Raw genomic sequence first — 16,559 nt, forward strand, 5'->3', positions numbered from 1 at the left:
TGGATCTCTTCAGTGAATCTCTTATTACATCTCTTTGGACTTATCTTCAGTCCATATAGGTCTTTCTGGAGTTTATATACATAAGATCGTTTGATCTCATTGTCAATGTCTACTCCATCAAGAATCTCCATATAGATCTCCTCTATAGTGCCATTTAAAAGGCAGGTTTTTATTTCTGATTGACAAGCATGTAAATCATACTTATTGATTATTGCAAATGTAGCTCTAATTACTGGAAGTCTAATGTCATAGATATTTTTGACCTTAAAGCCTCGTATGACTAATCTTACTTTGTATCGTATAAGACCATTTGCCTCTAATTTTCTCTCGAATACCATTTCGAGTCTATAATGTTTGCCCGTTTTCCAGATATTTGAAGATTCCTTTTATCTACCAAAATCCAAACCTTATTTTGTATCATGGAATCAATTTCTTCTTTTTATAGCTTTCTTCCATAAGTGGCCTTCTCTAGAATTTATAGCTTCCTTGAATTTTATTGGTTCTCTATTTAATGAAGAAATAAGACAAAGCCTCATATCTTCTTCTCTATCAGGTTTCTCATATTTACCTAAAATAATAATATTAATAGCTGATCTTTATTGATAATTAATTATCCAAAGGCAATCGACCGAGGTCGTTCAGCCCAATTTCTAAAATATTATTCTCTGAGTAATTAAGAAACCTTGCATAGCTTACGTCCTTTACGATTTTTTTTTTTTTTTAAGTGTAGCAGGGTATTGGCCTTTTGATCGGCAGTTCCCTTATTTCGGCTCTTTCGAGTTTTTCATCCAATCCCAGTCGATTATATTTTCCTGGGTCTGTAATTTTTCTTTAGTGTCATCAAGTTGTTTATTTCTATAAACATCTTTGTAGGCAAGTTTCTTGTTAAATCTCACATGTAGCTCGAGCTTGAATGCCACGTCAAGTATCCTGTAGCGGTATAACCCACTAGGACAGCTTTCAGGGCACATTATCCAAATTTCAAGCTGGGTTTTGGAATCTCAATGTATGCGAACATCGCAATACATAATAATACTTACAAATACTTCCAATACATCCAAAATCTCTCAATTTGATCAAAGTGGCATTTTGCATTTGGTGCAAACTTTGTCAACGGTGTTTGATATCTGATAGACTTGTGTGTTCTGTTGTACACATCTATAGATGCATCAATACCAATCTCCCACATACTCTTAGGTAGTCTGGAATCAAAAATGTATGTACGAACCTTCTTTTGGATCGTCAAGTTAAACCTCTCCGCTCTCTCATTCTCTATATTTTCTCTACTCAGTACTTCTGGGAATTTCCTTTCGGTAAATCTGTACCTTAATCTGACCTGATATAATGTACCTTCTCATTTTTCTCCAACAAGTTTCTTGTTGATATTAAGAATTTCTTTAATGCTTCAGCCAACTCATCTTCTGTTTTAATGGATATGCTTTAGCAAGTCTCCGATAGTCTTCTATGTAGACATTAATGAATCTTTACTGACCTGGATGAGATGGTGGTTTAATAAGTTCCATCGTGTCAGTGTGTGTCAACTGGTTGTTTCTCAGCTCTCATTCTGTCTCTTTAAAGTGTAATTTCTCCATTGTCGATATGATACCTACTTCACGTTCTAAGTTTTGGATTGATTCCAAGTTATCGATCTAAATTACCTCTCTACTGATATGACTGCAATCCCAATTTTTCTTGTTGCTCAGATTGTGTTTCATCTGTTTTGTCAGTTGAAACTTGTGAACTTTCTCTTTAGTTGAAACGATGAGATTATATTACTTCTCCCTCCCAATCGCAGATTCTGGTTCTCCCTCCGAACCTAATAACTCGTTATTGGAATGTGTCTGCGATTGCAAGCTCATCTCATCTCCTTCGCTTATCGTTGCTCGACTCTCTAAAACAATCTCATGATTAATCTTATTGTAAACACTTAGGATTTGGAATTGTCCTCTAAAACAATTTCATTATTAACCTCATTATAAACTCTTAGGACCTGTTCTCTAAAACAAATTCATTATTAATCTTATTGTAAACTCTTAGGACTTGGACATCTAAGTAAATATTGAACCCAGAGTCTGCGAGTTTACATAAGGGAAGTAAATTCTCAGAAATCTCTTTCTCTGCAAATATGTTTTGCAATTTCTTAGTATTCTCATTTCTAGAATCTAAATATAAGGTTAACTCACCCTTACTATCGATTACAATGACTGCTATCTCGTTTTAGTCGCTCTCTATACTCATATTTTGACATCTCTCAAAGTTTCTCAAAATCAGACAACCATTTACGATATGGTCTGTTGCTACAGAATCTGCTAAGAAGTTAATGATTGAATCAAGTTTACCTGTTTTAGTTTCTCTATGCTTTATACTTCCAACCCTTCTTGCCTTGGAGCGACCCTCTTTGTTGAATCTCTTACTCTCTCTCATTCTTCTCTGGTCTACGTGGCTTCGTTCTTAGTGTTGAAACTTGGCTTGTTCAACCTACCTCTACTCGATCCTTTAAATTTAACGTTTCGTTCGTGCCACCATTGTTAATGCAATCCTCTCACTCGATTGTTCCACAATCGAAACAGAATCACTTACTTACTCTGTTGCCTCAAATTGCAATCAGTTGACCAGTGTCTCTCTTTGTTACAACGGAAGCATTTTAATTTATGTACCCGTTGAAATTTTGGAGTCTCCTCTTCAATTTCAGACCTCTTCTCAACCTCTAATCTCTCTGATCTCGTCTAAATTACCTTCTTGGTTTGGGGTCTGTCTCCTGGTCAGATCTGCATCTCGTAACTCGGATATGACTGGTAATACAGCCTGATAAAGTGCAGATCTTATCTTTTTGAGCAGTTAGCTTAATCACACCTCGAAAGCTTCATACTCTCATACTATCGAGTCGAATCTTTCACAGAAATCATCGACCGATTCGTATTTCTCCATTTTAATGGAGTACGAGTGAGCTCTTACCTGAAGTGTGTGTGTCGCATTTGACTTGTACTTCCTGGAGAACCTCAAACCTCTACTTACTTCAACAGGGTCTTAGGAGATTGAACGTTTTCTTTTAATAATTCTCCTCAATTATGTTTATGATAATATCTCATACTCAATTACTTCTCTTGGATTTGTTAGCCTCTGAAAAAGTTTGGTTACTCGTACTTGGCTCTATGACGTCCAACAAATCGTTTGTCAAAAAGCTCTGATCATAGACTGTCCATCCAGATCTTAAAATTTGAATTCTGCTCTGCAACATAGATTAATTTTTAAATATCTGGGTTTTCTAATATTCTAGAATTTAACCCCAAAAATTTTTCTCTCAACTCTAATCACCTCTGTGAAATGAATTAATTTTTATATACCTGGGTTTTCTCGCACTCTATTCTCTAATATTCTCTACTCTACTCTACTCTATTGTCGACAATTTCTACTCTCTCAAATCTCTAAATCTCTAATATCTCAAAAGGGGGTTTTGTGTAATGACTAAAATTTCTCTAGCATTTCTCATCTCTCTTACGTATCACTCGTTGATACTGCTCTAGTCAGCTAAAATCAAGGAAATGGGCAATTATTAATTGCATGAAAAACTTACATTGGTTCTGACAATTCTCTCTTTCCTCGTAATGCATGAAACCTATATCTTCTGCACTTACGGAAATGGTGGAATCGCTATGATAATCCACCAATGGTTTTCCTTGATTTCCTTTGGCTGCCATCTATTTCAGGATTTATGAAACAAAATATTTATATTATGTATCTTAAGATTTTTGTGCATTATATGCTCTCTTAGTACATCTACTACCAGGTATAAGATATAAAATTTTGTTTCGTGCTTCTGAATTGCCTCAGACGCACAGCAATCTGATACAATCCGAAACAGGGTTATTTAAGTTTTCAAACATCACCACCTCATATTTGTAAACCTTACTACAAAAGCGGTATCACGCACTGCAATGAAAACCTGTTGAGTTAGGTATGGCCATTTTACAAATACGGGATGAATACTTGAATCCTATAATATCCCTAGCTTACAAACAAACAACACAGCACAGCAAGCATTGTATGAAAGAAGCCCTGAAATAATAGTTATCACTAATCTTACCATACTGCAGTTTTTGTAGTTTAGTGAAATAAATAATTCCCCAAATTTTTCATCAATATATATAGTCTCAAAAACATCTCAATCTCTGGATTATGTTTATGGAATGTGAAACATCCAATTTTACATGCTCCAAGCAATGTATGTAGAATCTTCAAATCTCCATGATCCAATTCTCTAGGTGTGGTATGTAAATTCTATAATATTATCCAATCTAAAACAGAAAGTATGTTAGCACAATTTCTAAAGTTTACATAATCTCAGGCTCTGAAAGGTTTCAATAAACACTATGAAATTTCCTCATGTAAACCTCTCGAATGATGTATGTACATCTCTCAAATTATGACTCTGAAAAATACTCTAAATTCACATAATATTACTTTCTCAAATGATGAATGTGAAATCTCTAAATTTACAAACATCTAAATCAATTTGATACAATGAGTATGCAAAATCTACATCTGCATAATCTAAATCTATAAAACATGTGTATATTAAAATATCTCATTTCTCTAATCTGAATCTCTCATTTAAATCTATAAAACTTGTGTATAGCAAAATATCTCGTTTCTCTAATCTGAATCTTAATCATCTAAATCTATAAAACATGTGTATAGCAAAATATCTCGTTTCTCTAAACTGAATCTTAATCATCTAAATCTATAAAACATGTGTATAGCAAAATATCTCGTTTCTCTAAACTGAATCTTAATCATCTAAATCTATAAAACATGTGTATAGCAAAAATATCTCATTTCTCTAAACATCAACTGTCAATAACCGTTAAGAATCAAAGTTGATTCCTTGTCTAATAGATAGGTAAACACATTAACCAAATATAGTATATACTGTATAACAGGAATTCTCTATTTCAGGAATGAATATGAAATAAATCATTTCCATTCACTGAACTAAGTAAAATATCTCTAGCCTCATAATTAAGTTGAAATTCAACTTACCTCAATGTTTTTTCTCGTTGTTTACACAACGGAATAAGTGTTTACCTAGTTACAGCGCAGTTTAAGCATGCCCTGGAGCCCATTACCTATTGGATTATATATTTGGGTTATATAAAATACAGAGTATTCACTAATACACAGATGATGATAATAATCGTTTATTCTCTAGACACTCAGTAAGTCTTAACTCTATCTCAAAAGCAAGTACAATTCACAAGGCAGAACGACCTGACAGAAGCCAGGTTGGAAGAGACTGTCACTCTAAAGTCTTGTCCCTGACCTTCGCTCTCGACCATCGAAGGTTCATTCTTGTTTTCTCTCTCGATGGCCCTCGATGGCCTCGCCACGCGCAGACTCGTAGCGCCACCGCACGACATGCAATAACACTATCAAGTGTAGGGTTGGTTGTCTCTCTCGTAATCTGTTCGGATGAAGTAATATTCTAACAGTAAAGCTGACACGAATATAGTCAATCATGACAACAAAACATTTTTGGATGAATTATTATTGGACTGCTGCCATTCTAGACGACATACTATTTTGAAACATCTGATTTTGTTAGATATCAATGGAAAATATCAATTCTGTGTTGATCCAATTCATTGTGATTCGTTGGATGTCGATTTCCAGAAAAGGAGTAGAAAAGAATTGCTTCATTTACGGTCCCGCAAAATAGCTCAATTCCAATCACAACCGGAATATTCTCTGGTGAGAATACTAAGTTCGACTGTAAGGGAAGTGTCCAGATTGTGTTGGAATCAAACATTGATAACAGCCATGTCTGAATTCAAGGAAAGAAAATTCCCAATTTACGGTCGTGAACTCAAATGCAAATTTGAAGCTGGGTTAAGACTATTCCTGGAACAACAAGCAGCTCATGAATTTTTCACTGTCGTCTCTAAAGGAAAGCTCAATTATTATACCATAATCGAAATTTTAAAATACATACCAGTACAAGAAGTGGGCAAATGTTCATTGACCTCGACCTAGCCAATCGAAGACCTCGTCCTCAAAAATGCTTTTTGTTGAAAGATAAATAAAAAAATTTTCAAAAGTGGAAGAAATTACTATAAAAACTAAGTGTAAAAGTATTATTTAGTCAATAGAATTTTATTGAATATTGTTATAATTTTTTCAAGGAATGATTAGAATTCAATATGTATATTTGTAAATATTTCAACTGTTTTGTATAAATATGTGAATAAAAATTTTTATTACAACCAAGTATCTAAACGGAGGTTTTCATTAGGTCGATTTAAGTTCATCGAATATTCGAATAATTTCATTCAATAATTGATTTGAATTCAATATGTATATTTGTAAATATTGCAATTATGTTATAATAAAATAAATGGATGAAAATATCTATTACAACAAAATATAAAAGCAATATACATATTCACAATCGATATTGTTTCATTCAATATTGTTGAGTGTATTTATGTTTTGTCAATATTTCAATAAAACTTATTGTTCTGTACACTCAGTTAGGTACATGTTACAATAATAATTCATTAATAATATTTACTTTGCAGAAATAAACAATTTCTTCAATATGTTATTGTTTTAATTATATTCATATAGTGCCATTTTCGCGTTTGCATAATGTAACAAAAAAATAAAATTGAGGTGAATTTATCCCTGACAATAATAAAATCAACCGAATAATTGAATCGATAACGAGTAATTGAAATACTCTGAAAGGTCTCTGCTAATGAAAAGTTTCATTATTTATATAAACTGATGTTTATTTTTAATGAGAATTAAATTTTATATACAGCTTATCGAATGAGCTGAGACAGGTGAGTGTTCTACAGAAATCAATTGGAAGACACAGTGGTAGCAAAAATGTAGGAAGAGGTTAAAATTAAATTAGCAAAACGAGAATAGAGTTGACGCAAATGCAGAATAACAACATATTGTCCTTAATGATGATTTATGCAGGGTTGAACATGAGTAGTTGGCCATAGCCTAGTGGTGAATGAAGGTCATCCAAGCCTGTTAGAAAATTCAAAATTGAAACATGGATTCAAAATATTCAGTTTCTGATGAAAAATTATAATTTAATGATTACTTATAATGATAATTTATAATTTATTTTGACTTTGGCACCCAAAATACACAGAACATTATACTAGAAAACTGAAATTCTTGACTTCTCTATGATTACCGTCGAAAGTTTGCAACGTTGCCAAAACATATCTCCTTTTCATCTAAACATCGATAATTAGCAAACGGTGCAATCTGTATAAATTATAAACATCGATTAATACTGAACATTGATTATGGGAACAATGTTTATTTTTTGTTACACCGTACAAGTCCTTGAAATACAGGGTGATACTTGAAAATTTTCACACGAGAGTAGTAACCCTCAAACGGAATATTGCTCAAATGAAAATATCGTATAGGTATCACTTACATTTCGAAAAAAGTGCTTTTAAATGTCATAACGCATAAATGATCTTCCTACACGTTTATCTACGTTCCTGAAAACATTTATTACATTAATGATAAGTAAAAATTAGACATTTCGTATGAAATTTCAATGAGCAAATGTTTATAGATCCTTGTTCGGTCTTTTTTTCGATTTAATCAGATTGGATAGTCTTTATTATCTATTATACATTCAAAAGATTTTAAATTTAGGTCCAAAAATAAATCTTCCAGCGGTTGGAAGGTAACGATTGAAATATAATCAAATTAAACTTATCGTCTTGATCCATCAGCTTTACACAGTTAAAATTTCATTAACTGAATGATGATCACTAAAACTGTAATTAAGACAAGTTCTGTAATACAATTTTGTCTCTGACATTAAAAATTTTTTTTTTATTAATATTGATAACCGATGTCAATTTTTTATGAGTTCCAAAATGGGTAATGTAGAAGATATTTATTTCTCGAAACAATCCTCATTACATTTGTGTCGTTGTATTTCATTTTCTGGAGGAAAATGCTTTTGGAGTGAACTGAATTAAAATTAATGAACAGACACAGCAATAGTAAATCTCATGTGGATAACGTCTGAAATCATACTAGCTAAACAAGATTCGATTTCGCACACATTCTGAAAAAGCAAAAAAAAAAAGAAACTTAAAACAGTATCTACAAACAAAGGTTAAGCACACATAATGCTTTCAATGAACAAATTTCCGATATACATTGTTCAGCATGTATTTGCCATAAACAAGACCAAAACATATACCTAGATGACATCAAGAACATCTTTTTTGCTTTATGACATATAGAGTGTTCAATGAAATAATTTAGCAATTTTTTGCTAGGTGTGGTGAGTTTGAAACAAAGGTTTCTGTTCTCAAATTATTGTATTTTGGGACTGAATTCGAATGTAATGTAGAATCCCTAAAAATATAAAAATGGAAATTGAAAACTTACAAAATAGCGGAATATCTAAAAGGGTTTATTCTCTTGATGACAAATTGGATGTCATCATTGAAATTAATTCGATTTTTTACCGATTTCCACAAGAAAAAATTCAATAACAAATGATGTAATATTGCTCAAAAATAATAATTATACTTGATCACCATATTTTATCTTTTGATTTTTATGGATCTGAAACGAAACTGTGAAAACAATGAGGAAGTTAGAAAACATTTCTCTAACGATATAGGTGGTTTTTTGAGAAAATCATATTTTCGTATTTTATTCTACCCTCCTCATAAATTTTCAGGTCTAAATGAGTTTTTCGTACATTCACTGAAATGAAAGCTAATGATTTCAAATTATTTTCGAATTTTAGTTATCTTAATGGTTTAGGTCATTTCAAAATTGCATTAAAAATTACTCATTCTTAATGTTACTTGAAGTGAGGTTTTTGACGAATCTCTACCTGAATTTTGTTTTAAATAGTTGCCCTCTTCATAGAAGCCTCATTTTTATATATGATCCGAGTGAGAAGGTACTCCTATCTCCTATCGTTGAATTTTTTTTTTGAGTTTGTGAATCAATCTGACATAGACATCATGGAAGATTTTAAAGATCTAACAGAAAGTTTTATTCAAGACATGATTGTGAATTGTGGCTCTCATATTCCAATTTCTTATGTATATAGTTATATAAAATCGAAAAAGAGTGATATTTCTTTTCAAAATTATTATTTAAAAGAGTTGATTAAGAAGAGGACAAGAACAAGATTATCCTACAAGGATTACGGAATTATATTCTGCTTGCTGTGTAATGGAGCACAACCTTTTTCAACATGTGAATTAGACGACGAAATAACAATTTATGAGAGAGTTCTACAGATCAATGGTAAGTTTATTCATGCCTTTACATTATGGAAATGAAAAATATTATAAGAATTTTTACTACTTCTTATTATTTATTAATTTTTAAAATATGCCGGAATTTTGAATATATGTAGTACTACATTGATACTGAATTCAATATTATTCATCGTAAAATCCTCTCGCTCAGAATTTATAGATGTGAAGTGAATCATTATTCAAATTGTTTCTAAAAAGAAATGAAATTTATTCAAAATCAGTCAAAAGACATACCTAAATTGATCGTTTTTTGATACCACCTAAAAAAGGAAAATACATATAAACATTTTCAATGTTTAACCTACTGTGTGAGTATAGATTTTCTAATTCTTTTCTCATTTTGTTTCAGATGTATATTTGATTGAACTATTCAAATGTTTCATTAATCCTCAAGACGTTCCATGTGAGAAGTCTCTGAAATTAATTTTAAATAATTTCGTTGATGATGAAGATTCCTTTTTGCGTCGACACACACCCTTGCACATGGCAGCCACATTGCCAAATGCGAACGTAACAATCACTCTTTTGAACAAGAAATTATGTTGTGAGGAGAAAACCACAAACGAGGAAACACCGATATTCTTTGCTGTGAAAAACAACCAGATGGAACAAGTGAAAACCCTTGTGAAATACGGAGCCAACCTCAGAGCGAGGGACATAAACAGCAATACAGTACTTCATGCATTATGTTCTGAAGAAGGAGAGATTAATATCGAACTGTTAGAATTTTTATTAAATGTCGGTTGTGACCAAAATTCATTTGGCAAAAATTCGTGTACCCCTTTACAGATGCTTGCTGAAAATGGAAGAATAAATAATGCATTGGAGTGTGCAGAATTACTGATCAGAAGAGGAGCTGATGTCAATTTGCAAAACCTTCACGGCGACACAGTTCTGCATACATTATCCTACTCTTGTGACGAATCCCAGTTCATTCTCTTTCTCGAATTACTGTTGAAGAGTAAAGCTGACACGAATATAGTCAATCATGACAACAAAACATTTTTGGATGTATTATTATTGGACTGCTGCCATTCTAGACGACATACTATTTTGAAACATCTGATTTTGTTAGATATCAATGGAAAATATCAATTCTGTGTTAATCCAATTCATTGTGATTCGTTGGATGTCGATTTCCAGAAAAGGAGTAGAAAAGAATTGCTTCATTTACGGTCCCGCAAAATAGCTCAATTCCAATCACAACCGGAATATTCTCTGGTGAGAATACTAAGTTCGACTGTAAGGGAAGTGTCCAGATTGTGTTGGAATCAAACATTGATAACAGCCATGTCTGAATTCAAGGAAAGAAAATTCCCAATTTACGGTCGTGAACTCAAATGCAAATTTGAAGCTGGGTTAAGACTATTCCTGGAACAACAAGCAGCTCATGAATTTTTCACTGTCGTCTCTAAAGGAAAGCTCAATTATTATACCATAATCGAAATTTTAAAATACATACCAGTACAAGAAGTGGGCAAATGTTCATTGACCTCGACCTAGCCAATCGAAGACCTCGTCCTCAAAAATGCTTTTTGTTGAAAGATAAATAAAAAAATTTTCAAAAGTGGAAGAAATTACTATAAAAACTAAGTGTAAAAGTATTATTTAGTCAATAGAATTTTATTGAATATTGTTATAATTTTTTCAAGGAATGATTAGAATTCAATATGTATATTTGTAAATATTTCAACTGTTTTGTATGAATATGTGAATAAAAATTTTTATTACAACCAAGTATCTAAACGGAGGTTTTCATTAGGTCGATTTAAGTTCATCGAATATTCGAATAATTTCATTCAATAATTGATTTGAATTCAATATGTATATTTGTAAATATTGCAATTATGTTATAATAAAATAAATGCATGAAAATATCTATTACAACAAAATATAAAAGCAATATACATATTCACAATCGATATTGTTTCATTGAATATTGTTGAGTGTATTTATGTTTTGTCAATATTTCAATAAAACTTATTGTTCTGTACACTCAGTTAGGTACATGTTACAATAATAATTCATTAATAATATTTACTTTGCAGAAATAAACAATTTCTTCAATATGTTATTGTTTTAATTATATTCATATAGTGCCATTTTCGCGTTTGCATAATGTAACAAAAAAATAAAATTGAGGTGAATTTATCCCTGACAATAATAAAATCAACCGAATAATTGAATCGATAACGAGTAATTGAAATACTCTGAAAGGTCTCTGCTAATGAAAAGTTTCATTATTTATATAAACTGATGTTTATTTTTAATGAGAATTAAATTTTATATACAGCTTATCGAATGAGCTGAGACAGGTGAGTGATCTACAGAAATCAATTGGAAGACACAGTGGTAGCAAAAATGTAGGAAGAGGTTAAAATTAAATTAGCAAAACGAGAATAGAGTTAACGCAAATGCAGAATAACAACATATTGTCCTTAATGATGATTTATGCAGGGTTGAACATGAGTAGTTGGCCATAGCCTAGTGGTGAATGAAGGTCATCCAAGCCTGTTAGAAAATTCAAAATTGAATCATGGATTCAAAATATTCAGTTTCTGATGAAAAATTATAATTTAATGATTACTTATAATGATAATTTATAATTTATTTTGACTTTGGCACCCAAAATACACAGAACATTATACTAGAAAACTGAAATTCTTGACTTCTCTATGATTACCGTCGAAAGTTTGCAACGTTGCCAAAACATATCTCCTTTTCATCTAAACATCGATAATTAGCAAACGGTGCAATCTGTATAAATTATAAACATCGATTAATACTGAACATTGATTATGGGAACAATGTTTATTTTTTGTTACACCGTACAAGTCCTTGAAATACAGGGTGATACTTGAAAATTTTCACACGAGAGTAGTAACCCTCAAACGGAATATTGCTCAAATGAAAATATCGTATAGGTATCACTTACATTTCGAAAAAAGTGCTTTTAAATGTCATAACGCATAAATGATCTTCCTACACGTTTATCTACGTTCCTGAAAACATTTATTACATTAATGATAAGTAAAAATTAGACATTTCGTATGAAATTTCAATGAGCAAATGTTTATAGATCCTTGTTCGGTCTTTTTTTCGATTTAATCAGATTGGATAGTCTTTATTATCTATTATACATTCAAAAGATTTTAAATTTAGGTCCAAAAATAAATCTTCCAGCGGTTGGAAGGTAACGATTGAAATATAATCAAATTAAACTTATCGTCTTGATCCATCAGCTTTACACAGTTAAAATTTCATTAACTGAATGATGATCACTAAAAGTGTAATTAAGACAAGTTCTGTAATACAATTTTGTCTATGACATTAAAAATTTTTTTTTTATTAATATTGATAACCGATGTCAATTTTTTATGAGTTCCAAAATGGGTAATGTAGATGATATTTATTTCTCGAAACAATCCTCATTACATTTGTGTCGTTGTATTTCATTTTCTGGAGGAAAATGCTTTTGGAGTGAACTGAATTAAAATTAATGAACAGACACAGCAATAGTAAATCTCATGTGGATAACGTCTGAAATCATACTAGCTAAACAAGATTCGATTTCGCACACATTCTGAAAAAGCAAAAAAAAAAAGAAACTTAAAACAGTATCTACAAACAAAGGTTAAGCACACATAATGCTTTCAATGAACAAATTTCCGATATACATTGTTCAGCATGTATTTGCCATAAACAAGACCAAAACATATACCTAGATGACATCAAGAACATCTTTTTTGCTTTATGACATATAGAGTGTTCAATGAAATAATTTAGCAATTTTTTGCTAGGTGTGGTGAGTTTGAAACAAAGGTTTCTGTTCTCAAATTATTGTATTTTGGGACTGAATTCGAATGTAATGTAGAATCCCTAAAAATATAAAAATGGAAATTGAAAACTTACAAAATAGCGGAAAATCTAAAAGGGTTTATTCTCTTGATGACAAATTGGATGTCATCATTAAAATTAATTCGATTTTTTACCGATTTCCACAAGAAAAAATTCAATAACAAATGATGTAATATTGCTCAAAAATAATAATTATACTTGATCACCATATTTTATCTTTTGATTTTTATGGATCTGAAACGAAACTGTGAAAACAATGAGGAAGTTAGAAAACATTTCTCTAACGATATAGGTGGTTTTTTGAGAAAATCATATTTTCGTATTTTATTCTACCCTCCTCATAAATTTTCAGGTCTAAATGAGTTTTTCGTACATTCACTGAAATGAAAGCTAATGATTTCAAATTATTTTCGAATTTTAGTTATCTTAATGGTTTAGGTCATTTCAAAATTGCATTAAAAATTACTCATTCTTAATGTTACTTGAAGTGAGGTTTTTGACGAATCTCTACCTGAATTTTGTTTTAAATAGTTGCCCTCTTCATAGAAGCCTCATTTTTATATATGATCCGAGTGAGAAGGTACTCCTATCTCCTATCGTTGAATTTTTTTTTTGAGTTTGTGAATCAATCTGACATAGACATCATGGAAGATTTTAAAGATCTAACAGAAAGTTTTATTCAAGACATGATTGTGAATTGTGGCTCTCATATTCCAATTTCTTATGTATATAGTTATATAAAATCGAAAAAGAGTGATATATCTTTTCAAAATTATTATTTAAAAGAGTTGATTAAGAAGAGGACAAGAACAAGATTTTCCTACAAGGATTACGGAATTATATTCTGCTTGCTGTGTAATGGAGCACAACCTTTTTCAACATGTGAATTAGACGACGAAATAACAATTTATGAGAGAGTTCTACAGATCAATGGTAAGTTTATTCATGCCTTTACATTATGGAAATGAAAAATATTATAAGAATTTTTACTACTTCTTATTATTTATTAATTTTTAAAATATGCCGGAATTTTGAATATATGTAGTACTACATTGATACTGAATTCAATATTATTCATCGTAAAATCCTCTTGCTCAGAATTTATAGATGTGAAGTGAATCATTATTCAAATTGTTTCTAAAAAGAAATGAACCTTATTCAAAATCAGTCAAAAGACATACCTAAATTGATCGTTTTTTGATTCCACCTAAAAAAGGAAAATACATATAAACATTTTCAATGTTTAACCTACTGTGTGAGTATAGATTTTCTAATTCTTTTCTCATTTTGTTTCAGATGTATATTTGATTGAACTATTCAAATGTTTCATTAATCCTCAAGACGTTCCATGTGAGAAGTCTCTGAAATTAATTTTAAATAATTTCGTTGATGATGAAGATTCCTTTTTGCGTCGACACACACCCTTGCACATGGCAGCCACATTGCCAAATGCGAACGTAACAATCACTCTTTTGAACAAGAAATTATGTTGTGAGGAGAAAACCACAAACGAGGAAACACCGATATTCTTTGCTGTGAAAAACAACCAGATGGAACAAGTGAAAACCCTTCTGAAATACGGAGCCAACCTCAGAGCGAGGGACATAAACAGCAATACAGTACTTCATGCATTATGTTCTGAAGAAGGAGAGATTAATATCGAACTGTTAGAATTTTTATTAAATGTCGGTTGTGACCCGAATTCATTTGGCAAAAATTCGTGTACCCCTTTACAGATGCTTGCTGAAAATGGAAGAATAAATAATGCATTGGAGTGTGCAGAATTACTGATCAGAAGAGGAGCTGATGTCAATTTGCAAAACCTTCACGGCGACACAGTTCTGCATACATTATCCTACTCTTGTGACGAATCCCAGTTCATTCTCTTTCTCGAATTACTGTTGAAGAGTAAAGCTGACACGAATATAGTCAATCATGACAACAAAACATTTTTGGATGAATTATTATTGGACTGCTGCCATTCTAGACGACATACTATTTTGAAACATCTGATTTTGTTAGATATCAATGGAAAATATCAATTCTGTGTTAATCCAATTCATTGTGATTCGTTGGATGTCGATTTCCAGAAAAGGAGTAGAAAAGAATTGCTTCATTTACGGTCCCGCAAAATAGCTCAATTCCAATCACAACCGGAATATTCTCTGGTGAGAATACTAAGTTCGACTGTAAGGGAAGTGTCCAGATTGTGTTGGAATCAAACATTGATAACAGCCATGTCTGAATTCAAGGAAAGAAAATTCCCAATTTACGGTCGTGAACTCAAATGCAAATTTGAAGCTGGGTTAAGACTATTCCTGGAACAACAAGCAGCTCATGAATTTTTCACTGTCGTCTCTAAAGGAAAGCTCAATTATTATACCATAATCGAAATTTTAAAATACATACCAGTACAAGAAGTGGGCAAATGTTCATTGACCTCGACCTAGCCAATCGAAGACCTCGTCCTCAAAAATGCTTTTTGTTGAAAGATAAATAAAAAAATTTTCAAAAGTGGAAGAAATTACCATAAAAACTAAGTGTAAAAGTATTATTTAGTCAATAGAATTTTATTGAATATTGTTATAATTTTTTCAAGGAATGATTAGAATTCAATATGTATATTTGTAAATATTTCAACTGTTTTGTATAAATACGTGAATAAAAATTTTTATTACAACCAAGTATCTAAACGGAGGTTTTCATTAGGTCGATTTAAGTTCATCGAATATTCGAATAATTTCATTCAATAATTAATTGATTTGAATTCAATATGTATATTTGTAAATATTGCAATTATGTTATAATAAAATAAATGGATGAAAATATCTATTACAACAAAATATAAAAGCAATATACATATTCACAATCGATATTGTTTCATTCAATATTGTTGAGTGTATTTATGTTTTGTCAATATTTCAATAAAACTTATTGTTCTGTACACTCAGTTAGGTACATGTTACAATAATAATTCATTAATAATATTTACTTTGCAGAAATAAACAATTTCTTCAATATGTTATTGTTTTAATTATATTCATATAGTGCCATTTTCGCGTTTGCATAATGTAACAAAAAAATAAAATTGAGGTGAATTTATCCCTGACAATAATAAAATCAACCGAATAATTGAATCGATAACGAGTAATTGAAATACTCTGAAAGGTCTCTGCTAATGAAAAGTTTCATTATTTATATAAACTGATGTTTATTTTTAATGAGAATTAAATTTTATATACAGCTTATCGAATGAGCTGAGACAGGTGAGTGATCTACAGAAATCAATTGGAAGACACAGTGGTAGCAAAAATGTAGGAAGAGGTTAAAATTAAATTAGCAAAACGAGAATAGAGTTGACGCAAATGC

At 31.2% G+C, this 16,559-nt stretch overlaps 1 protein-coding gene across 1 annotated transcript; it reads left to right on the plus strand.

The window, feature by feature from the left end:
* The first annotated feature begins 7,916 nt into the window (after positions 1-7,916).
* Positions 7,917-15,704, plus strand: LOC123673271 (serine/threonine-protein phosphatase 6 regulatory ankyrin repeat subunit B-like). Its single transcript, XM_045607751.1, has 5 exons — positions 7,917-7,920; positions 9,172-9,318; positions 9,682-10,809; positions 13,977-14,123; positions 14,487-15,704. Exons 1-5 carry the CDS (start codon positions 7,917-7,919, stop codon positions 15,638-15,640), a joined length of 2,580 nt encoding a protein of 859 aa, XP_045463707.1. The 3' UTR covers positions 15,641-15,704.
* The last annotated feature ends 855 nt before the right edge of the window (positions 15,705-16,559 follow it).

The sequence above is a fragment of the Harmonia axyridis genome, chromosome 2 (genome assembly GCF_914767665.1).
Source record: "Harmonia axyridis chromosome 2, icHarAxyr1.1, whole genome shotgun sequence".
In the NCBI taxonomy this organism is placed as follows: Eukaryota; Metazoa; Arthropoda; class Insecta; order Coleoptera; family Coccinellidae; genus Harmonia; species Harmonia axyridis.

Bases quoted from the DNA above. Each gene is read 5' to 3' on its own strand.
- LOC123673271 (XM_045607751.1), top strand. The intron at 9,319-9,681 runs GTAAGTTTATTC...ATTTTGTTTCAG, and splicing joins GAGAGTTCTACAGATCAATG to ATGTATATTTGATTGAACTA. The intron at 14,124-14,486 runs GTAAGTTTATTC...ATTTTGTTTCAG, and splicing joins GAGAGTTCTACAGATCAATG to ATGTATATTTGATTGAACTA.